The 24,451-nt window shown below is 47.5% G+C and overlaps 2 protein-coding genes across 4 annotated transcripts in view; one reads left to right on the top strand and one right to left on the bottom strand.

The window, feature by feature from the left end:
- Positions 1–1,957, bottom strand: part of LOC142575295 (uncharacterized) — a 35,581-nt gene extending 33,624 nt beyond the window's left edge. For all 3 annotated transcript variants that reach the window (XM_075684542.1, XM_075684543.1, XM_075684541.1), the window contains exon 1: positions 1,467–1,957. In XM_075684542.1, the coding sequence (XP_075540657.1) occupies positions 1,467–1,559 (93 nt within the window). In that variant the 5' untranslated portion in view covers positions 1,560–1,957. The remainder of the gene's footprint in view (positions 1–1,466) is intronic.
- LOC142574457 (sodium-dependent low-affinity dicarboxylate transporter 1-like) lies at positions 1,558–23,506 on the top strand. The gene is made up of 12 exons (XM_075683528.1): positions 1,558–1,629; positions 2,099–2,185; positions 6,288–6,557; positions 8,443–8,575; positions 8,945–9,020; positions 11,052–11,171; positions 12,153–12,269; positions 13,018–13,098; positions 17,423–17,627; positions 18,297–18,458; positions 19,692–19,853; positions 20,989–23,506. The coding sequence occupies exons 1-12, from the start codon at positions 1,558–1,560 to the stop codon at positions 21,160–21,162; spliced, it is 1,659 nt and encodes a 552-aa protein (XP_075539643.1). The 3' UTR covers positions 21,163–23,506.
- The last annotated feature ends 945 nt before the right edge of the window (positions 23,507–24,451 follow it).

Genomic DNA, 24,451 nt, shown 5'->3' on the forward strand with positions numbered 1-24,451 from the left:
GCTTCCCCTGAATACCATCGTAGAGCGTATTCCAGTTCTGTCTGGCCAAGGATATGGCGTAAAATTCTGCCTTTTTGTTTATCTCCTCTATTTTTTTCTTGAGTTTGCGGTTAAGCCGTTGTCTTCGCCATCTCTTTGCCAATGAGTGTCTTGCTTCCCATAAATGTCGAAGGTGCGGATCGACCGCGGGGTAATCATCTGTCGTGCAGACCTCTTTCGTAAAGGCTTTCAAAGCTTGCACTTCACCCTTAACCCATTCTTTTAGGTTTGTAATAGGGTTTGCAGTAGATGCCTCGGCTTGTCTCCACCTGTCCCAGTTCGTAATTCTTGCGATACCTATTTTGCGTTTGCACGCGTCTGTGCTTATCTCCAGAGAGGACGAAGTGATCGTTTCCCAGGTGCTGTTCGATATTCTTCCAAATGGCGCTGTTTATGTTCTTGGTGAATGTCAGGTCCGAACACGTATCTCTACTAACACTGTTTCCCAGCCTCGTAGGGTAAGTTGGATCGGTGAGGATCGATATCCCTTCTTGCGTCACTACTTCTTCCAGTTTTCTGCCTTTTGGTGTCGCCGCCGGGTAGCCCCATGAAGGGTGCGTTGCGTTGAAGTCGCCCCCAATCACGCAGAGGGCATCGCCCGCTAAGCTCAGAAATTCCTTTGAGGGAACCCAATCTTCGTGCCTGTCTTTGGGAGGGCTGTAAACATTCAATACATTCGTGCTTGTCGCTCCTCTTTGGAGAGGAAGAATAGCAATATAGCAATGCGCAATATCCGGATCGATAGGGTCGTGCAGTATGGCAGTGTATAGTTTGTGCACTAACGTGGCAGTTAACTGGTCGTGCTGATAAGTCACATAGTTTTGGAGTTTGATAGGTATTAGGTGGGGTTCTTGAATTAGGATAGCTGCCGGTGGGTCAGATTCCTGAGATAGAAGGTGATTAAGAGCTGCCTGCTTTCTCCTGTAGCCCCGGTAGTTCCACTCCAACCATATCTTTATTCTAGGTTTGGCTGGCATGGTGAATCCGTATCGGAGGGCTCGTCCACTTGCATTGTACGAGCGAATTTGGACTTACGTCTTTTATCCGCATGTTCCTTCCCAAGTGCAGAAATTGCCGTCTCCATGTATCGTCTGTTGTTTGCAATCTGCTCTCGAATTTCTCGGAATTGGGCGTTCACGTAAATTGGAAAGGCTCGAAACTCCTCCTTGAAGGATCGGAGTTCTTGCATAATTTGTTGGTAGACCTCGCCTAAGGCAGGCTGGGAGCTAGGTACCTGCTTTGTTTGGTTTTGAGGAGTCGGCTGAGTTACCGGCGTTATTGCATTAGTAGTGGCTCGCTTAAGCTCTTGGTTTTGGATTGTTAAAGCGCTGACTTGTTTTTTAAGGCTTTCTATCTATTCTTTAAGTGCTACCAACTGCGTGTTATTCTGCGGGGAGGACGAGGGGACGCCACTCTGCAAAGCTCACCTTCGAATCTGAGAGCTGACCCGAGGACGTCTTCTTCAGCGCCTCGGTGGTCTTCGTGAGGTTCTCCTTCCCTTGTTGTTTACCCGCCTCCATGCGACTGGTGTTCTGGTTGGAGCCGGGTGCCCAGAGTCTCGAGCTCGAACGGCCGCGAGAGGTGGAACGAGTGGGAGACTGACGACGACGCTCCTCGCGTTTGATGGCGTGGCGCTATCGTTCTTGTTCAGTGGTCTGTGGAATTTCTCCTTGCAGTCCCTTGCATAAGTCTTGTGCGGACCCTTGCACAGCGCGAAAACGGGTGCGCACTCGTGCGTCTCATCTGGACTCGGCGTTCCACAGTTCTGGCAAGCAGCCCCCTTGGGTTTCGGGCAGACGTCTGCTCGGTGACCTGGCATTCTACAGTTGATGCAAGCCGCCCTCGTTTTCGGGTAGATGTAGCAGCGGCGCTCAGAACACCCGTAGTTGACCGTGAATGAAACTTTCTGGTCGGCGAAGACGATGACTGCCGACCTAGTCTTGCCCAGACGACGCGCTCCCAGGATCGTATGGCTGGCTGAGGAGACGTCTTGGAAGATCGAGTCATCACCAACTTCAGGCTTGATATTATGTATTACACCCCTGCAAACATCCTTTAGCAAGGCAACGTAGGCGGTGACTGTTATACTCATGCCATCGAGGTGCAGACTATTAAGCTTGGCGAGGCGGAACGCGTCTTCCTCACAGTGAGTACATACTATTATAATGTTCTGCTGGCTAACAACGCGCAGCGTTGGCTTTTCTTGTAGAGGTGTGTCGAGGGCCGCTTGGATCCCTAATTCGAGATCGTAGGAGCGTGGAGCCACACATTGCAGATCCACCGTGGTTTTAGGTCGGATGATGACTTTGTATGGAAAATTCTTCAAACTCGGTAGACGCGGCGGTCTCGGTGCGGAAGGCTCTCGGCGTTCTTTCTGCTCCGGCTCTTGCTTGGGAGCTGTAGATTTAGCTTGCGCCGCCCTTTCGTTGTTGCGCCGGGACCATATGTTCCAGCCATGGCTGTTGTCTTCCTTCGGGAGATCCTGCAGGGGCATCAGCTGCTGCTGGGATGTTGGTACATGACTGATGTCCATCTCCGTCGGGTCGTAGCCTCTTAGGGGATTCATAGTAGTCGTGGTAGTCATGAGTGAAGCGGGAGCACTCATCGGCGAACGTCGTTAGACCCAGCGTTGCGCGAACGCCATGCCGCGCATCCGCGGGCGCACCTGCGTCTCCGCCGCGGTGAGGCACCCAAACCAATCGGCCGTTAGGGTTAGCGCTCTTCGCGTGGTGCCGAGAAGTCAGACAGGCTTTACCGCCGAGAATATGGCACTCACAGGTTCACTGGTGGTACCAGGAGATGCCAGGCTTTGAAGGGAACCCGTGGATGGTAAATATACAGTGATCCAATATTGTAATCCGCCGCAATCGAAGATTGCCAACGGAGCCCATGTGTCGCACGTCCGCTCTTGAACGCTTGCAGCGCCCCCGCGAGGCATGGGGGTCATGCGAAGGAGGTGGGCGTTCTTCTCCGGCGGCTGCTAGGGTGCCTCGATGTTCTCCTCGCCCGCCGCTCTGTCGTGGCTCTGTACAGAGTGGAGATAACCGCGGCGTCTACTACGGCGTTGGCCACGCGAATCGCGGACGCCGAAGTAGACGCCTTTTGCGGACCACGTAGAGACGGGTTGCCGGCGCTCTGTGTCTTGAAAGCGATCTGCGATGTGGCCAAAGTGCGCGTTCACGCAGGCCTAATCTTCAATACGATCTGCGATGTTTGTATAGTGCGCGCAGTGCCGGTACCTTTGTATGCGCTGTGCTTTCGACTTTTTGTTCGCTTTGAAGCCAGAGAAGCATGGAGGTCAATTCGCTTGCTGCTGCTACCACTCCTCACTCCAGAAGTTTGACAGCGAGTTTCCGCGCTCATCGAGCGAGATGTTTAGTATAGTAGTTTGCTGGGCCAGTTGGTGCACGGTGAACGTATAATGGTTTCCAGCAAGTACGGACGCGAGCACAAGAAGTAGAAACAGACAGAACAACGCTGGACTCACAATTGAAGTTTATTGTGAAAACATTCCACAAATCTCCGCCACGCATGTGTATACACCCGAGATCAATAAGGTTTGTAGTCAATTATAAACAAAAGTTCTACACGTACACAAAAGCGAAGTCACACCCCTTCCCGACAAAGGCAAGAACACGTGGATTAACATGATAAATTTAGAAATTGCACTTCTTTATCATTGATATGAACCGAAGGTTCACTCACACATGTATGCGCGCCCAACTTTTTCATGTGGAACGCTTCGCTAATTTCTCTTTCCAGTTTGCTGCGCTCTCTCCCCACTATAGATACGCTATGAAAAACTGGTCGGCATTTGTGCTTTTTGCAATGCAATGGCAAGTTCCCTCCTGTACCTGCATGGCAGCAGATAGCGATGCTCACGCATGCGGTCATTAATACAGCGACCTGTCTGGCCGATATAGGACAGTCCGCATGAGAAAGGTATGCGATACACAACCGAAGATGCACAGTTTTTGTGGAAAAAAGTGGTGTGCTTTCTTCTACAGCCACTAGTCGCATCTTTCTTCTCTCCTGTGATGCGTTTGCACAACCTAACCAGTTTGCTCGGCGCCGAAAACGCTAGTGTGGCGCCATTCCTAGTGGCCACTCTTTTAAGATTATGAGAAAAGCCATGCAAGTACGGCATCACTACGACCTTTTTTTCTTTTTGAAGATTTATTGTCGTCGGCGGTTTCCACGGTTTTCTTTTTTGTGTATTTTCTAAACAAGGATTCTGACACAGCCATCAAAAGTGAGACTGGGTACCTTGCCGACAATAATCTCGCCTTCTGGGCTTCAAAACTCTACTGCAATGAGTGGGTGCAACTCTTGTTAAGAGCATTCGTCAAGCACAAGGAAACTATGCCACGTTTTATTAATTTGGAGTGGGACGATTCGCACGGGAGGAGCGATTTTTTCAGTCTAGGGCAATACTGCCCACACACATGAGTCTCACTTTTAAATTTAGTTTCCAAATCAAGAAATCTGATCGTTTTCTTTGTAAACTTTGAACGTGAACCTGAGATCCTGGGAAGACTCCTCAAAACACGTTAAAATCCTTCTCGCGTTTGATTCAAGGTTATCATCGAAATTTAACCTTAAAAGCACTAAAAAATCATCCACATACCTAAAAATTCGCACAATACGTTTGTCCTGCAGCCTGTGAATTACATTACGGTCAAACTTTGATATAAAAAAATGTTACACAGTACAGGAGCAACCTTAGATCCGATGCAAATACCCTTTCTCTGAATGAAGACATCTTTGTTAAAAGACACTACCGTGGTTGACAGGTAAAATGTGAGAAGTTCCATAAACGACTCAAGTGACAAAGCGCAGGAATTCATAAAAGCTGCTTCCCCACTTTCTTCAATCAGATCACGTACAGCTGTGCACAGGTCATCGTGTGGGATAGAATAGAACAGATCCTCAATATCTACAGACATCGCAGCATTGGCACAAATCTCACTTGACTTTAACCAGTCCACAACTTCCAAGGAGCTCTGGACGCCAAAAGGATCGGAAGTATCCAGGGTTTTCAACGTACGCTGAAGGAAACCACTAATCACTATCTGGCATGACTCCCCTTCTGTGACGATAGCGCGAAACGGAATATCTGGCTTGTGCGTATTAGCTGCAAAAAACACGCGTAACACATCTTGCTTACTTAGTTTTGCGGCTTTTTCTAAGGCCTCAAGCTTCAGTTTCTTGGGGAGTTTTATTTATAGAGCCTTTGACTTCTTGGGCGACACATCCACTGGCCGAACATTCTTCTGAATGGCACGGACTGCTTTTTCTTGAAAGAGAACCTTTGGAAGCGCGACAAACCCACCTTCTTTGTCGGACTGTACCAGGTTCAGCTCCCGGCTATTGAAGTGCTTAACGACACGTCCGAGAATTTTGTCGTCACGTCCACTCTGTTTTCCGTGCTACCTCAGCAGGCAATCAACTCCTTCAGAAAGGGCCCTGTCCTTTTCCTCCAGTGGGGCCTTTTCCGCTATGTTATGAACGGTAGCCAGAAGCTGAGGTCCGGTTACCTGCGGCACCAAACTGAACTTCAGGCCTTTGCTAAGGAGCCTGTCAATATCATCCGGTATCTGTTTACCCGTGCGCGCGTTTACCTGTGTTACATGTTTACGTGTGCGCGCGTGACGCCGTGCTGGTTGATTTAGTTCAAACAACACGTTGGCGAGCTAGCTGGTTTGAATCCATGATAAAACGTGTAAGCGCGATTGAACAAGGACGTAGAAAGAAGCGGACGCACAAAAGCAGCTCTGTCTCTGTGCGTCTGTTTCTTTCTATGTCCTCGTTGAGTCACGCTTATATATTGTACCATTGTTAATTTAGTTAGTACGCGAATGCTTACAAGTCTATAGGGCCGATAAAACTACTATCCTTACTTCATACAGCTATCTACTAATTCGCTATCGCAATCGGTGCTGCGCCTTTCGGGCGGAACTGCGAATTATTCTTCTAACTCCGTTCTCGCTGAGCGTATTGGAATTTAATGTAGTTCTGCAGCCTTTGGCACACTCAAACACTACCGACACGTGCATTCTACGGAAGAACCGTTGGTATGTGGCTTTTTCCATTCTTTGGACCATCGCTCTCTGAAATTCGCGAGCTTCGTCGTGCGCTACTACCATGGCGTTTTCCCTCCAAAGTTCGAACTGTTTCGTACGTGACAGAACCGTGAGTTGCCAGTGTGGATAACTCTGCCCTTTTCTTGCACCGCGGCGTGCTCTCAGGCTACGCGTGGCTTCTCTCGCCACCGTCGCAAGACGTTCGAGGACCTGCTGATGCGAGACGCGGAGCAGACCGAGGCCACCTCGCACCAGCAGTGCCAGGCGCTGCAGCAACACGACCAGCCGTGCTCGCCAGCGCCTTCTGCAGAGCCCTCCAAAGACGAGTACGTCGCCGTGTGGGAGGCGTGCGAGCAGCACCCCGCCAAGTGCTCCCCATCGCTGGCTTCGAGCACGAAGGAGACGAGGAAGTCGTCCCTGGCGTCCAATATGAAGGTGAGTGGTATGCGGCTTCAAGCGAGGCTATTTGACCAATGCAAAGTGTTGGCAACGCAGAGGACCCGCGAAATCTTCGAGGTAGAAATGATAGGCTTATATATGTCACGTGCACGTACCTTCCGCTGCGCTCTTAAAGCTTGCTTTAAAATCTTTGCCGAGTTTTGAGGCAACCGTGGCCACGTGCTTGAAAATTAAAGTTGATTTCTCAAAACACCGAAGGTTGCTCTTCTTTTTGCCGTATTTATAATGATGTATATGTTCAGCTCCTTGTGCACATAACACCGGTGGGAAGTCAGCGCTTTTACACTATCTGGTTTTCCCGCATGTTCCTAAGCCATCCGTGCGCTGTGAATACCGTCGCAATAAACTGCAAGATATGAACTCGCTCAAACAAGTTAACTTACTATGCGTTCTGAATGATTATTTCATTGTCTCACTCATTATTTAACTGTAAGAAAGTGAAGAATAAGAAAGAAATTGTGATCACTCAGTTATTTCTCATTTATATTTCAGTTTTTTTATTCATTACGATAAATATCAGAAGACACCAGTTTCTCGTGCCTAAGCTGTGCGGCTGAACCTTCTGGAGAAGTTCAAAAAATTACTGACTGATCTGGACTGTTCCACAAGACGCCATCACTTGCGTAACTGTGCCCTAAAACAACATAGGTGGCGTGTAACCTGTTATGGTTTGGCACACAAATGTTCAGAAACGACCTAATGTTTACAATAAGTGTGCTTCTCATCTAAGTAAAAAAATAACCAAACTCGCAACATACCCAAATATGTTCGGAGCGACGAAAGAAGTGTTCTCAGTACTTTCTTTTTCCCCGGCATCAACTAAGCGACCACCAAACCATGAAACAAAGCTCGATTCCTTTCTCAGAGGGTTTTGGCTTCGTCATATGTGCGCTTTTAAGCAATTTCCAGTGACCAAGAAAAAACTATCGCTACATGTCCGACCTCGAAATTCACGTTTAGCGGCTGTGGAGTCGCGCTACTAAGCACGAGATTGTGGGTTTGGTTCCCTGCCCCGGTGGCCGCATTTAGATCGGGAAAAAAAATGCATAGCGATCGTTTACTTAGATGTAAGTGCACATTAAAGAGCCATAGGTGGTCAAAATTAATTCGGAGTCCTCACTTACAGTGTCCCTCAAAATCTTATCTTGGTTTTGAATGTCATTGTCGTGCGGAGTCACAGTGTTAAACGCCAGCAAGCTATAAAAACCGCAGTTCGTGCTATTCTTTCGAGAACAAATTGGACGTTTCGTTTTATCATACATGTTAAGAATAACGCATTTTTACCTTTGCATTTGTTTGTCCATTCTGGGCGAAACGTCACCGACCTTTCACATGAAGCTGCACTTATTTCTGGTTTAGAACCTACAGGCCCTTGTCACAAATCAGTTGTCTGCGAAGCGGCCGTTGCATAATCGGCGAGATGACCACCAACCCAAGTTTGCTGCTTCGGCCTAGCTACCACCGCTTCGTTTAGGTTAACGAAGCGTTTGCGTGACGTCCCTATGTGGTCCACATTTTTGCTGGAGCAATTAGGGATAGCGTTAGAAAGTGCGACGCGATTACAGCGGACCCGCTCGAAAGTCACGCACCTTTTTCAGCGGACACGCTACTGCATAACTGAAAGCGCGCGTGAACAGCGCCAGGTGTTGGGGGCGGAATACATGCACCGCGGACGCTCCACATAACAGCTTTTGTCTCGTTGCATACGTGTTCTGTTCCTGCGTTAAACGATTTCGCAGCGCCCGAGAGCGCAAGGTCCTTGTACACGAAACAGAGATTCGGCGAAATGTATTGAGTAATCTGCCCCGCTGATTTGTGCCGGTCGGCACGTGTTGACGGTTATATATCTATTGGCTCGCAGTTCCGGCTTCACGACAGTAGCGTGCCCCGGCGGATATCCATCATGGAGCGCGGCCACGTGGTGTTGCCAGGAATCTCGTCGCCCACGCCACCACGAGCCCGTGGCTTTGGAAACAGCGCAAACCTTTGTACAGGTATGCCACGCACGGGATTAGCGCGCGCGCGCGCACGCACACGCACGCTCCCGACGGTATCGTTCTTGCGAAGTGTCCGCAACGTGGAATCAAACCACAGGGGACGCGCAAACCGCGACTCATGCCCTCCGCATCATGGGCGCGACGCAAAGGTCTACTTCTGGTGGTCTCCTTTTATGCAGAGTACTTTGGTACTGTCTCTAATGGCAACGCTGTGGACGTGCGTTGGCAGTGCGGGCTTCCAGATGACGCCGCTGACGGCGCCGATACAGTTATCGTTCACGTGCTTGCCTGTTGCTGTATTATGAGATCTGACCTTCGCGAGTAACGTGCAATTAAAATCTCATCTTTTGTTATTATTATTGACAGCTCGACGTATGACGCTGATGTCAACTGCAGCCATGGACTCTATCGGACTCAAGGAAATCGCTTCGTGGGAAACAGAGTACGTTTTCGTCATTGTCTGAGCGACTGCTCGCCGGTGTGTTTTTGCAGCTGGCAAACTGAAGTGCATGTAGCTGTGTTCATACTTAGCCAAGTCGTCATTGCTTTGCTTGCGTAAAGCACGCAATCGAATCCGTATACGGATGGGTGTACTTTGAGTATCCTGTTTCAAACATGGTGGTCACTAGCGCAACCATGCTCGTTATTTCTATCATAAAGCAGAAGGTAGCGCCATCCCTTGACTGAAAGGGTCGGTATGCCTCAGATACGCTAGTCTGCAATATCTGTGAGAAAATTTCGTAGAGAAGAATTCTCAGACACTAGAAAAAGACGTGTTTGTTCAACTCCTTATCTCAAGAATTGCCAAGCAGCATAATTGCAGTGCAGTGCTCTACTCCGATGAAGTGTTTCGGGCGTACGGGGTAACATTTTTTTCTTATCTTCAACCAACTATACCCCCGTACAACGTGCTCAGCGGTGATTCATAATTGACATGAATGTAATAATGGGCTCGTTTCCAAACTTCCACACTGATACCTAGCAGCGCGAAAAGTGGATGCTCGGTGGAGCAGCTTACAGGACAAGCGTAGTCTACAGGACCCTGCACATAGAATGCTCGTCTCAGTTACACCCTCCCGTTTAACTATGCATCGCAATCTCGAGTTATCAAATCAGTGAATTGATCATAAGGATTAGTTGGTAGTTAGACGCACTGAGAGAAAGACGGCGTCCTGGCGTTTTTGAAGCGTTTCAAGGCAAAGAGTGCGAAGCACGTCCTAAACACTTTTGAGCATTAGATGTCCCCGTGGTGTAGTCGGCAGAGCACCGGTCTTAGTACAGTGTGGCGAGGTTAGATACAGGCGTTAAACCTGCAAGTACTAGGGTTCTGGGTTACGTACGCTTAACCAACGTAACAAGTACGTATCACGGGTGCTCCCGTGACGCTGCGGGGGAGTAGAGAAGCAGGCTTCTCCTTACAAAGGCGCTTGCTGTGGGAAAGCCAGTTGTGACGATTGTGTTCGTTGGAGCTTCGCACACATGCACACACGCATGTGCTGGTGTTCAGTTTTATTTATTTATTTATTTATTTATTTATTTATTTATTTATTTATTTATTATTCATTGATTTAGTTAGTTTGGTGTTCCAAAGGTACGTGCTAGTTACGACAGACGCCGTAGTAGAATATTTCAGATCAATTTCGACCATCTTTTAACGCGAGCCTAATACCAAACCGGCTACATCAAATCACGGTCACCGCGGCCGAGTACCAAACTCCTACCTCATGCTCAGCAGCATAAAATCATAATGACTGAGCCAACACAATAGGCACTTATGACGTAACACTCTATGAATGGAATGCACAACCCCATTCCGTCCCACCTTGCCCTCATATAATATTTCTGGAAGCCTAACAGACTTCTCAGCATTACTGAAATGTTTAAATCTGCACACCACACTGAGTCGGGCTATAAACCAAGTACCCATACCTACTGTACCTCTTATATTCAGGGGCGCCATGCTACAATTTTCCGCGTAATGTTGTTTTCACAGTTCAGTTTGGTAGCTTATAACGCCTAAGAGCAGCAAGAATATTGCGGCAGACACGCTTCGCGTGCATAGCCATCGGTCATACCCTCTATTGTTTACAGCATGCAAGTCTTTGCTTAAATGAGGGTGCACAGGCAACTCAGACACCGAGCGCACATCAGCGTGCAAATGTGAACTTCAAATACAGGGACACGTTTTGTCGCTCGAGGTAACACCACAACACTTTCACGAAACTTCAGCTCTAAAGAAATATCTTCCCAAGTGAGGATTTCACCAGCAACAATGCCTATCACTGCCCCCCCCCCCCCCCCCCCACGGAGTCTCGCGCACGTATTCGAAATTATTACCAACCGACGCTGCGTGGCCCTACGATTGATATATCCACTTTCAAAGATTACCGAGTCACGTTGAAAGCACGCAAATTAATCTCTAGAGCAGTTGGCAAATAATGTTCCAAGGGAGCATTATATGTGTGTCATGCAGGCGGTACACGTCGTTACAGCAGGACCTACTGCTGGGCGCGGTCATGGTGACGGTCGTCGGCTCCATTGTCACCCCACGGGGAAACACGGCCAACATCTTCCTGTTCAGCTACTTGCAGATGTGAGCAAGCCGGCGATAGCGAAGGCCAGACGGCTTCAGCACGATCAGGGTCTTATTTGGAATCCAATTTTAACAGTGAATTTATCTGAGGAACGCGGTGTGACTGGTTTAAGCAGCGGAAACTGATGAGCTAATTAACGATGGCTCCGTCAAACTAACGGAAACCGCTCCCGAAGGTCATACTTTTGCTGCACTGTGGGTGCCTAAAGCGATTGGTGAATCCGCAAATAGAGTCGTCATTATTCCTTTTATTTTATAGTTTATAGGCAGTGTTTTCTCGCTCTCTGCTGCTGCTACATACGTAGGTTCCCGGCTATGGCGTTGCGCCGATGAGTCGCAAAAGCTGCTTCCGAGCTCTCGTATGATATTCATATTGAGTACAGGGACAGGTTTTTGTGTTCACGACTAGTATTACTGGTCTCGCAATGAACTTCAAACTAGCTAGCCTGCCTTGCCAATTCTCCCAGTTAGAGAGTTGTTTTAATGTCCTGATGACGGTAAACTACAGCTTCAAGTGACAGTATTGCAAAGTTTAAAGGCTAACTCTTTTAGTGCATTTAAGACCTCGCACCTTGCGCTTGCCAAACCTCTGTTGCAACAAAAATGGCAGGTGAACCACCAAATCGAAAAGTCGAGGGGGCTTCACCGTGTAATCCCTCATTTAGCAACATACAGATATTGCAAATTTCAAGAATAAATTGGGTTCCTAATCGAAATCTGGCACATCGAAAATGAGCATTGCATGACTAAAATGAAAAGCGCGCATTTATCTGTCACACGTAAGAAAAGAGACGTTCAAACTCTACACCAAGTACAGGCGAGATCAACCAGGTTCTGAGAATCACGCTGTGTGGAAAAGCGAACAAAGTTATTCGCATAGGAGCCTACACGAAGAGAGGGAAATTTTGCCAAATTTGTGAAGGTTTCAGAAAAAGTTCGTGAACGTGGATGACGTGCACACCGCGCTCTCTTCGACGGCAGGAGGTTCTCGAACTTCGTGCTGCACATAACCAGCTGGGTGATGATCATCGTTCCCGTTGTTGGCTGCGCTCTCTTGGCCTGTCTCTCCGTCATGTACTTCGCCCTAGTGCGACAATAGTGAGTCATTTTCTCTGCCATTGCTTTTACGTGGTGAGGTAAAGCGAAGCGATACATTTGAGAACTATCGGTGCTTTTCTTTTACAAGAAGAAAAAGGAAAAAGATACTCTTGATCGTCTTCTTCCAGAGCCAAAATGCCACTATGAGAACGGCTTAGTAGGGAACTCCGGAATAATTTCTACCACCTGGGATTATTTTAACACTGTGGGAAGCTCTGACGTGAGCAGCCCCAGACAATGGTGGCAGCGGCACTGCAACAATGGAGGCGGAAGAAGAGAAACACTCCAGCCACGGCTGAGGCCTTCTGGCTAGGACACTGGGGGCCTTGAGTCTTCCACAATACGCACGCCCAAAGCAGGGCACACAAGTGCTTTTGAATTCCGCCCTCGTAAAAATTTGATCGGGAACCGAACCCGCGACCTCATGTTAAGCAGTTGACCATTAGCCATAGACGTACCGCAACTCGTAGACCTCTCCTTTTCTTGAGCTAAGCACTATTGTTCCTGTATATTGTGAGATATGGCCACGCTTGCCCATCACGAATTTGAACAAAGCAGGTGAGTCTGTCCTTTGCAGAAGCCTATTGAATAGCTTGTCACTAGTGGCGTTAATATGATATGCCAATGGGAAAGTCTCATTAGACGTGAGAGTATTAGCTTTTCGTGCGGTTTTCTTGCTTGCAAAAATCTCAACTCCTCAATTTATTTTTATCTTGCTTCCGTTGTTTGTTTGTTTTTTCGTTTAAAGCGATGCCGAAGAGGACGAGAATGCACGTTTGGAGATCCTCAAGGTCATCGAGAAGCAGAGTGAAGACCTTGGAGCACTGACGTGAGTTGAGCGTGCGCGCGCGTTTTGCTACACGTGAGTTTGGCATCCTTCAGAATCAGTGCGTCGCTTGAATTTCACGAAAGGCTTCAGCAGGTCTGTTTATGCTTAGTATGGCAACTGGCGCTTAATGAATCTTAGAACCCACGTCCGCCAGCATGGCCCGCTGGTCGTTGTCTTTTTAACATTGGTAGTTTCTGTACTCGCAGACACTGTGGCGAAATCTATAGGTCTTCTAGTCTTCACGAGGGGCTCCGTAAAAAAATTGAAAGAAATCAGCATTGTGACTAAATCGCCCTTCGACTAACAATGTGTTACTACAAAACTAGAAAGCACCTAGTTAATTTATAGTTGCGCAAACTCACTGCTAGCTGTTAGCCATATAGCATGTGACCATTTTTCTCGTATCAAGCTGGACACGCAGGCGAACAACGTCACTCTACGGTGTAACAAAACAGCTTGCGCCACTGCGTTTTCATCTTGCTTCACGTCTTCGAAGCCGCAAATCTTCAAACATTCGCGTCTGAAAATCGTCTTTCGCGGTTTGTCGTCGCCACTTTATCCGTCCTCACCGCCCAACTTTGCGATGACTGAGTTATGAGTGGCATGGCTGAAGGCTTTTCGGGACAGCAACAAACTGAATGCTTTTCTTTCGAGGAACCGGTATGGGTTTCCCTTGTAGCAATTGCTGCGATTCGGTGGACGTCTCATTTTTCCCTTTATTGTTCGTCTGATCTGTCCATCACCAGCGCTGACAATGAGTTAGAAACAAAAGGCGATAGACACGCGTCACATGACAGAAAGCACTCGATAGACGCGCAAAAATTACAAGCTACCCTACCGACACTCATGTGTGTCGCTGGTATTTGCTGTAAACCCGTCTGTATATCGCCTTCCGTTACGTCCTTGACATCAGGCCACCTCACTTTAAATATATATCAAATTTTATTTTAGTTTTATTTATTATACTTTAGCGGCAGAAACTTTTGCTCTAGCCTTTGAGATGCGTTGCTGTCATGTCAACTCCTTGAAGAAACAAAACAAATTTCAGCAATGCGATATAACGTCCTATCGTCGCAATGATTCGATATTGCGCCCCATGTATCAACAGCAAAATATATCGTAAGCCTTAGGAAAAGTTTCTTTTGTCGTGAGGACAGGAAAACATTTTCGTCGTTCCATGCACAGATGCGACATAAACGTTTGTTGCATGTCAGTATATTTTCTGTCGCCTTTATTGTTTTCTGGTTTCAAGCGGGAGTGCTACTCATGCCTCGCAGGCCCGTCGAACGTCTCGTTATCGTCGCGGTCATCGTGACCGCCACACTCTGGCTCGCCGTTCACGTGATCGCCTTCTTCGCCAACGGCGGACGCTTCACGAGCCTCAGGTTTCTTTCCGCACCTCTCCCTGTTTATTTCAATCAATGAATTCCAAGTTTGTTTTCGTTCTCGGAAATAAAGGGCCGGGTCTATAGAAGCCATGTTTCGACTTGACTGAAGTCCCGGTACATTACCACTTGGTAATATTGAAACGTACATAAATTCACAAGTATTGCACGGTGAATTAATTAAGTATTAATAATTAATTAATTAATTAATTAATTAATTAATTAATTAATTAATTTGTTAGGTAATACATTTTTGGTAATTCTAGCTATGCATAAGTAAAATTTGACATTAATAAGAAAATGTTCATTTTTAGGTGTCCAGCATATTTCCTGTTTTTAAGCAAACGAGTGCTGCGAAAGTGCGCTAGGTGGGAGAAGCTTTGTTTATTGTTTATTTGTTTATTGTTTATATCAGTGTCTCCCAACAACTGTAAAGCCTTGGCGACAGGTCACTAGTATGAAAACAGAACAGCATTTCCCGCATGCTAAAGTAAACATACAAGGCATGAGTTTGTATAAGAAACTTAAGCATACGCGCTTGCTGAACTCAATTACGTCAAGCATCCTGGGCGTCAACTTAACAGAAACATTCAAATAAAAAATTAAATGATGAGGTTCTACGTGTCAAAACCACAATCTGATTATGAGGCACGCCGTAGTGGAAGACTCCTGGATAATTTGGACTACCTGGGGTGCTTTAAAGTGCACCTAAATCTAAATATACGGGTGTTTCCGCATTATGTTTCCATAGAAATGCGGCCGCCATGGCCAGGATTCGATCCCGCATACACTCAACTGAAAATATCCATGTCAGATGAGCCGGCATTGTACACGTGCCGCAGGCGTGTTACGAGGCAAGTTAGAGAAAGGTTCGGGTAAAACACGTCGAAACACCCCCTGGTTTTCAGTGACAGAACCCGTGAAAGGAAAAATTGTAATGCATTCGGAACTAGCAGAAACATTAAAAAAAAACAGAATTGGTGTTGTTTTTAGTTCCCCAACATATTTCGGTGGATTACAATTTTCCGTTTCGTTCAGCGTACAGTGTAGCTCTAATGCAACACCTTTTCTTTACGAGACATCCTTTAAAAAGCTCGGGATTCTTCGTATATTTAAAGCTGCGTATCTAGGAGTGAACTGAGGATTTGAGGTGTGAGTTGCGACACCTAAAGCGACCATTGACCGAATGGCTGGTTCATAGAGGACACAAGCTAAACCCAACCAGTCGCGCCAGTGCAGATAGGTCACCAACTGGAAGTAGTTCATGCGAAAAAAAAAGGAATTATAACAAAAAGCATTGCTGCTTAATTCATTTAGAGCGACCTTCTCGAAAGGTTTGCCTTCGAAACATGGCTGACGCACACGAGAACAAAACTTTTTGTAAGGGAAGAAAGGGACGAGGAAAGTGATGTCACCCGCCGTGGTTGCTCAGTGGCTATGGTGTTGGGCTGCTGAGCACGAGGTCGCGGGATGGAATCCCGGCCGCGGCGGCCGCCTTTCGATGGGGGCGAAATGCGAAAACACCCGTGTGCTTAGATTTAGGTGCACGTTAAAGAACCCCAGGTGGTCGAAATTTCCGGAGACCCCTACTACGGCGTGCCTCATAATCAGAAAGTGGTTTTGGCACGTAAAACCCCATAATTTCATTTTAAAGTGATGTCGATGCGTATTATACACCAAGTGAGCGTCTCGCATGAGAATGAGCTTTCGATCTGCGATACGTGCAGAGGATTCGCAACCAACGTCTCGAGCAGCAGCAGCAACAACAACAATAACAAGAAAGCATTACTTTGACCTGTCATTATTGAGGTTTCCTGTGACAGGCATGCATTCGCGGTAACCTATCCGGCTTTCCGATCTTTCAGTATGTGCTGGAGGTTTAGGATTGGTTTAGATTTCGGTAAATAAGGTACGCATCAGACATTTGCAGAAGATCGAGAATATGTTATTGCTACAGTTGTTTCCATTCTCAGGTGTGTCAATCCAGCTTCAATCTAATCACACGTGAACAGCAAGGCGCAACTGGTGAACAGCAGTGTAGCAACATAAAGGGACACTGAAAACAAAAATATTTTAAGCCGTATTCGTGAATTACTTTACCATAATGCTAAAATAAAAACACCGCTCTAACCGCAAGGGCGAGATAGGTGAGCCAAAAAGGACGCAAAATCGAAATGTGGGTGGCGACGCCGCCTTCAGCCTGCCGTGATGTCATGAATTTTGACAGCACCTCCTCGACCCTAGTTAACGTATGAGTAAAGATGGACTACGTGGTATCCTAAAAGAGCCAAATACTGGATTTAGCAAGTATCGGGAACTTTTAATGAGCCGCAACGGTCCAAGTACACGAAAGAGCATTTTGAAATACGTTACGTCACAATGATGTACCGCTACTGAAATTCCCGCGCGAAATTCAACACATGGAACTTTAAACTTCCCTTTCTTTTCTACTAATCATACTATTACCAGCAAATTTGCAAAAAAAAAACATTGTTCTTGAAAAATACTTTGTCACTCCGACGGACTCAGTGTTCCTCTTTAGCGTAACTTTAAGCCGGTTACTGAGGGCGACAGGCAGTGGGATTGCAATTGAGTGGCGACGCCATTAACCTTCTTCGGTTATTCCAGCAACCTATTAGTCCGCCGGGTAAAATGAAGAGTCATAAATGTGCGCACCGGAAAAGCCTTTGCCACGATATACATAACTAAACATTAGGAAGCACTGCGATTTATCTGTTTCCGTTAGTTTCTCATCTTGATAGATAAACGTAACTGAGTATTATGCGAAAAATCGCTTTACATCGTCCACGAATAACGACGCGGTATAATAGGTAGGAGGAGACAAGGAGACCAAACGAAAACTGCAAGATTGCGTTTGTTAGTGCCACATTCGCTTTAGCCATGAGCATGTTACCGGTACGCTTGTCTGTTGTTCACAGCGATCAGCAGACCCTGGTGCTGGACTACTTGCTGGTTGCACTGCTGTCGTCGGTCGCTGCCCAGTGGCCCGCAGGCCGGACGGAGGAGGGCGCGGCCGCCCCGAGTCCGCCGTGCGCCGTCGACTGGCGCGCCCTGGTGCCCCACATACTTTGGGGACCGCTCATCATCCACGGCTCAGTGTCGTGCATCGGACGTGCTCTGCAAGTACGCAGGCGCCTGAAACAGGACGACGGCGAGCGGATCGGGGTTTAAGGCAAAATGCAACGCATAAGGGCTTTTCCAGGTGGGGCGACGGTGAACGGCACTGTCTACTCGGTGTTCTTGTTCGTGGTCCGATTAAGTGGCATACTGTGCCGTAACGTAAGCTGCGTGACACACCGTGCACGAGCATTCTACCGAGAGGAAAGCCGGGAAAGCTGTGAAACGCGCTTACCGTCCCTTTACGAATGGCTGCCGCCTATCTTGGCTTAGCTGTTATTCATCGGTGATAGTTGAAAAATACAAAATGTCTGGCGAGTTGGTGCTGCTTTAAAGTTGATATGGCGGCGCCATTCATGCGGGGACATTTTGAGTGTCGTGTATCCTATCCGATCGCGTCCATATATGTCCATATTGCTGTTTTAGTATCTATGAATTCATTGCTCATGTCTAATCACTCGTTTTTAATTAATACCTGGTTCACACCGGGTAGACACTGACGGGGCTTAATTTCCAATGATAAAAATGTGTATCAGACTGGTCGCTAGGGCGACGGTCTTCCCGGCAAAATTCGCCTTTTTTTTTCACGGTATAAGTGCTTAGCTCTCGAGTGTGAACGGTATTATACTCGCGCAGAGGAACACAACAGCGCGTTCATGGCCTCGTTCTTCGCAGGTGAGCGGTGCGGCGTACTGGATCCAGGCGCTGTTGAACGAGTTCAACCTGTTCCCGCCGACGACGATCCAGATCGTGCTCACCGTGCTTTCCTCCGTGCTCACCGAGTTCGTCAGCATTGACGTCACTGTCGCCACGCTGCTGCCCATCGTCGTTGACCTGGCGAGTACACAACCGCCACACGCTGCGCGCGCGAAACGAACGCACGTACACACATCGCACATGCACATCGCGTGCGCGCGCACGCACCGGTGATTGACAAAAAAACGTTACCTTCTCCGAGCCCGCGGTATCCAGATGAAGCTAGGTCATCGATAGTGTTCTCCAAGCGAACCCGGTTAAGCGGCACGTCGTATCGAGAAAATGGCCCTAAAGAAACGAGAGGTGTTCGAGTATGCGAAGATGTTCTCTGCACCTTGAAGATTCACGATGCTTCGGAAAGTGGCTTCAGTTATTGAAAACACTGGTTGCAGTTTTTAGAACGTTTTTAGAAAATATTGATGAGGTCGCCACCGATTCCCGGTGTGCGTACAACAGTATTTGTTATTCCGAAGCTTCTGAACACCAAGTTGCCACGCTCCGATCTAGCTCACCTTGTTGCGCTAAGCTTTTAGGGTGCCTTTTCCACTTCTTTAGCGAGAGGCAACTATGTGCGGATCATTCCAAATTATTTCACGTCATTTGTAAAAGAACAGCAAGCAAACAAAAATTATTACGGTGAGAACGCACATGGGTGGCCCTCTCCTCTCGTTTACAATAGTATAAGGAAAGTAGTCGTAGAAAGAGATTCGGCGATATCGCTAAATGTCTCCAAATCGCTATACAGACAAGAAAAACCCACGAATATTCCCAAGCACAAAAGGCCGCACCAAGCGTTTGGAGAATCCTACAAGAAAGTTGGGAGAAACGCGCACAAGTTCTGCAAGTACACATGCGCATAGGTCCTTCATATGTACCAATCTCCAGAATGCAGTAAGTCTGATGAAACCTGACAAGTCTCGATGGCAACTCAGTCCCGCCGAAATCCTCAATGTGAAAAAAACTTTCATGAAAGGAAAATATATCATCCGCCCGATGGTAGTGTGCTGCTACGGAGGAAACCCATACAGGATTCTCAGAAAGAAAGCTTCGCACTTTTAAAAATTTGTACGGCTGCGGACGCGGAACCCGGCACAAACGCCATTCCTGGGAGGTCACTCTTGGATTTCGGCGAATCAGGAGGCTATCAGATTGCAGGATGAAGCACAAATAATCGATAACTTGAAGCGTAAGGGCACCGCATGTGTCAGATCAGCTGCGCGGAAATCCTCAAAGTGGAGGAAGATTCAGGAACGGTCCAGAGCCATTCAGTATATAGGAATGGTTTATATAGCTTTGCGGTATGTATACTGTCAGGTAAGTGATCCCCTGTTTGTGCAGGCCCTGAAGATACCCTGCAACCCGCTGTACTTCGCCATTCCCGTGGCAGTCGCGTCGTCCACGACGCTCGTCCTTCCCACGGCCGCCATGTCGATCGCCATCCTCGACGACGTGCTCACTCCGAGCCGGCGCAAGATGGTGAGTCACGTCGCGTTCGACCATTCACGCACCAGCACATCCCTTGCGTGCGCGCTGCATCTGCCTGCGACAAAAATCGGTGTCACCGCCATACCGCGCGCTTCGGCGGTGGCTGTCTCCTTGATTATTGAAAAAAAAAATAACGAATTCGAGACAAAATGTAATTTTTTTAGTCACAGCGATTGCAAACATAATCGTCAATATAATTTTCTTTGAACGAATGCTTAATTAAGTTCTAATGAATAACTTTATGGGGAATTTCGTGACTGCCCAATTGAAGGCAAGTATTTAAAGTATAAACCTTTGCTAGACACCCTTCTTAATGCTGCGGCTTTGAGAGCACGTAATAGAGAAAGTGCGGCGAAATGCATTGCTTGTTAATACGCGTACATACGTTTGTTCTACCTCTGGATAAAGTTAGGTGTCAGTGTAGGGCTTGTTCTGCCATTGTGCATGTAAATAGCGTTGCGCGATTGCCTTAATTAATCATGAATTATGCACTTCAACATCTCGAAACTGCACAGTTGGTTATGAGGCGCTGTAGTGAAGGGTGTCGAGTTAATTTTGACCACCGGGGGTTCGTTAACGTGAACCTCAGTCAACACACAACATATGTATTATATCTTATAATAGTGAAATGTCTGCACCCTCCTCTGTAAGTGTGAAGGAGCAGCTTTCCTTCTTCGTGAAACATGAGTAAAAATTAAGAGGTGGCTTCCACTGGCGTCATCCTGGGCGCCATGTTGGTAAACAAGCACGGTAAGCAACTTCGTCCGTTTACGTCTCGCGCGGCTCCAACTCTCTCCTGTAAGGCAGGGGCCTCCCCTACGGTTTCCTTCCTCTGGGAAGCTGGTTACCCGCCGCAGCGAATACGATACACTGATATCATCCTAGACGCCGTATTGGAGAACCATCACGGGTAAGAAGCTGCGTCCGTGACGTCACGTGCCAGATACCTTACAACTCTAGATGTTGTTCAGTACAGCGCTGACTTCTATTTTTCGGGGGGGGGGGGGGGGGGGAGAGACTGTCCCTGTCATTGCTCCCGAGAAAGTATCGAGCTGTTGTCTAAACGCTGGCACGGGCGGGAGACTGTACAGTCCTCTTTCTTCGTATGTCACTCTCAATGCTGCAGCTCATCCACGGCACGGTGGTGAAGGTGGTCACGCTGACGTCGCTCATCTTCTCGATGAACACGGTGGGCGAGATGCTGTTCTCGTGGAGCGAGTTGCCCAGCTGGGCGCAACAGCAGCCGGCGCCCAACGCCTCCTCTACCCCTGCCATCCAGCGGCTCCTCCGGGGCCTCTGAAACGCTACGTCACCTCGCAGCCACGCCTCCCGTGCGCTACGCCGTGACGGGCCACTGCCGGCTGCTTGTTCGCGAAAACTTTGTTGCATTTCTTTCTTGATCTACGCATGCTTACGGAACACTTTAGTGCGACGACGGCTGTTTCCCTACTGCACCTGTTATCGAGCCTCCTGGAAGAGATGAAGGTGTTTTCGCGTACGTTGCGGGATCGGTGAAGGCTGCGCTCCTAAACGACGCCGCAACTCGCTCGGACCTCGGCCGCGCTTTTTGCCAAAAACATTCGACCCTGATTCTTTCATTCTGCTGGCGCATTTATGTCAAACATATAGTTCTATTTTCTAAGCTATTGCTGTGGTCTTTTTCTACTCTTCAGACAACCCTCCGAAACGGCAAAAAATTAGCAGGGTTGTCAGCTCCTATAGAACTCTTTCCCGTCCTAGCTCTGTCATCTTTCCGCTCGTCCTACTCCTTCTTTATATTGCTGACCAGTGTCCAGGTGTCAGCAGCGCGCATAGACAGCTACGGTGTGGTCTGCAGGCATATGCAGGCTTGACAATCTTCTCTCTCTCTCTCTCTCTCTCTCTCTCTCTCTCTCTCTCTCTCTCTCTCTCTCTCTCTCTCTCTCTCTGTGCGTGTGCCTGCGTGAGCGTGCGTACGTGCTTGCGTGCGCTCGCCGTGCGCGTTCGTTTACTCCTTGATCAGGGGTACCTAATATCATAAGCTTTCTTTTTTCGTTGTAGGCGGATCTCTGTCGAACTCTATACAGCATGTGCGGGTAGGTAAGTCAAGGAGCTTCTTTTTTCCCTTCATCACTCTTTTCGAACATGTCTTTCGGCGAAAAATGTGTTTATATTTACTTCACCTTCAGTATCGGGTTTATAGTGCTCGGAAAGAAGAAATATCATTAGGTAGTGTTCCACGACAAATAGCTTAAAAAACCACACGCTAAATAAGGGCGTGTACAGACAGCACTGGCTGTACGTACGTATTTTATTCTCTTGTGTCGGAGGTTCGATCCGTTTCGTATGCCTATAAGTTTAAAGGTTAATAGTGACTTAATACTAAAGAAAACTCCGTGAGGCATGCGTGGTGTCCGTAAGCTCGATATGCGTGATCAGCAGTCAATCAGATATTTTTCAAGAAGCACTTAAGGTGTGTCACAGTTCGGTCTGCCAAATGTCATTTTGTGAGAGAGAAATTGCCTTATTCTCGTCATATCTTCGGAGGGTGGGTTTCCTAGAACAGGGGCGCTATAACTTAAAACTATTCCAAACTTTTCTATTCCAATTCTCCAATCAGCCATTTGCGATTGGTCAAAAACTTTTTTAGACCACTCCCACTTCACCTGTCTGTCACGCGACGTCACGAAAACCGCGATACCTCCCCATCTGATATGACGTGTACACACTGATTATGCATGATTTGATCGAACAAAAGCAAAAGTTATTTCTGATTCGGCGCCCTTTCGCCATCAGCCCTCGGCTATTGGTCAAAAATTTTCGGACTGCACCCACTTACCTGCCTGTCACGCGACGTCACGAAACCGCGAAAACTCACCGCGTCAAAGTGACGTGTACGCGTTAAAGATGCATTAATATGCCGAACAAAACTGACTTTTTTTCTGAATAGTCCCAGGTTGCCCCGTTCCAAAAGGAATAAAAGATGACTGCCGCCAATCGCTCAGGCACTGGCTCTCGCTCCTGCCGGAGACCATGGGTTTATTTGTGTGCAATAAAACTTCTTGCGTGGCCGTGTAACATTTTCGAGCACTTTCGGCACTTTTACGACCTCGTTCTGCCAACTCTTCTTTGCTGAGGATCAGTTTTAGCGTCATTCTCAAGCTTCCGTTGCATGCCGCCGCGATTGTCGACGAGCCACCGCAAGCTAATTAAGGGAAAGCGGACCAATCGCACACTCCGACATCAACCTCTTCATCGGGTTACCGATTTTCAGTGCAGTGGCTCGGCCCCTTGGAATCCCTCTCCACTTGAGCATTCTCCTCGCCACTTGTGAGCCAATTAGACAAGACAAGCCGCTCAGTGTAGGCAATGTTATTCATTTTTCAAGCAAACAAAAGTGATCTCCTATGAACGAGGAGAGCGTTTGATTCGTCTGTTCAGACAACCCTGCGGGTGACCGCCTGATGCTTGCGTCAGCGGTTACGCAAATTTGAGGTCAGGAAATTGTAATAAAGATATATTGGAATAGTTTTACGTTATAGGGCCACAGAAAACTATAATTTCCTTGGTAAACTGGGTATTTCCTAGACGACTTCCTTGAACTGTGCAACTATCACAGCCTGAAAAACCGAGCAGTTTGGCTGGTTGATTTATCGGAGACCTTCAGGCACACGTTTTTCTTTCTTTTTCCCTAGCACAGGACACCGCATACTGAAGGTGGAGTAAATATATACACATATTGAGTCGAAAGATATGTCCCAGAAAACAGAGTGAGGAAAGGGCACCGAAATTTCAGGAACCCTAAAGCCCTTGAATGTTTTCATTAATAAAGCACAGCGCCAGCATGCGTTCAATTTTTTTTCTAACAAGGTGGACATTTCCTCATTTACAATTCGAACTTTCACCACGTGCGTTCCGCGTGCTCTATATATGTTGTTCACACTTTGCGTTTCAATATTTTGTTTTATTATTTGAACTTCTTCCTGGTATTCTGACAAGGATTGAGGTAATCATTTTAATATTGCAGTTTCCCCGATTATGTACTAATTGTGAACTCCAACTACCCCGGTTTACGGAGCTGTAAACCCCCGGAGAGCGACGGACCACTGTTTTCTGGGTGCCTAGCCGGGTAATCCGTCTTTCAGTCCTTGTTCCATTCTGGAGGCGCTGCTACAGGGTGGTCCTATGCTGACACATACTTCCTTCCTTCTAAATAACAAAAATGCAATAACTGATGGCCAATAAAGTGTCGTCTATGTCAGTTTGCTGAACAGGCGGGCGTGCTGTTCCTTCATTGTCGTCATAGTGAATCAACACCAACTAGTGCTGCATATGTGAACACATGCTATTATTGTTGTAGTCTTGATATACGGCACGCGTTCGTAAAGGAAATTGAATACACAAAGTGAGATACTTCAGAAAGAAACAATAAGTTCCACGAACACAGAAGTGTGTGATTTCATATCACAGAAGCACCACACTTTCACCTTCAACTATCTGCTTCGTTCCTTCAAGCTCAATGAACGCATTGATCAAACGTCACTCAATAAATTTCGCGACATTGTTCGTTTTTAGTAACCTCGGTGTTGACATGGCGCGCGTCAGGAGTG

The sequence above is a fragment of the Dermacentor variabilis genome, chromosome 3 (assembly GCF_050947875.1).
Source record: "Dermacentor variabilis isolate Ectoservices chromosome 3, ASM5094787v1, whole genome shotgun sequence".
Taxonomy (NCBI): domain Eukaryota; kingdom Metazoa; phylum Arthropoda; class Arachnida; order Ixodida; family Ixodidae; genus Dermacentor; species Dermacentor variabilis.

What these genes read in the sequence shown, in the direction of transcription:
- LOC142574457 (XM_075683528.1), top strand. Translation starts at nt 1,558, where the DNA reads ATGCGACTGGTGTTCTGGTTGGAGCCGGGTGCCCAGAGTCTCGAGCTC. An exon ending in CAGCGCAAACCTTTGTACAG is followed by an intron (nt 8,576 to 8,944) that starts GTATGCCACGCA and finishes TATTATTGACAG; the next exon opens with CTCGACGTATGACGCTGATG. An exon ending in CTCCGAGCCGGCGCAAGATG is followed by an intron (nt 19,854 to 20,988) that starts GTGAGTCACGTC and finishes TCAATGCTGCAG; the next exon opens with CTCATCCACGGCACGGTGGT.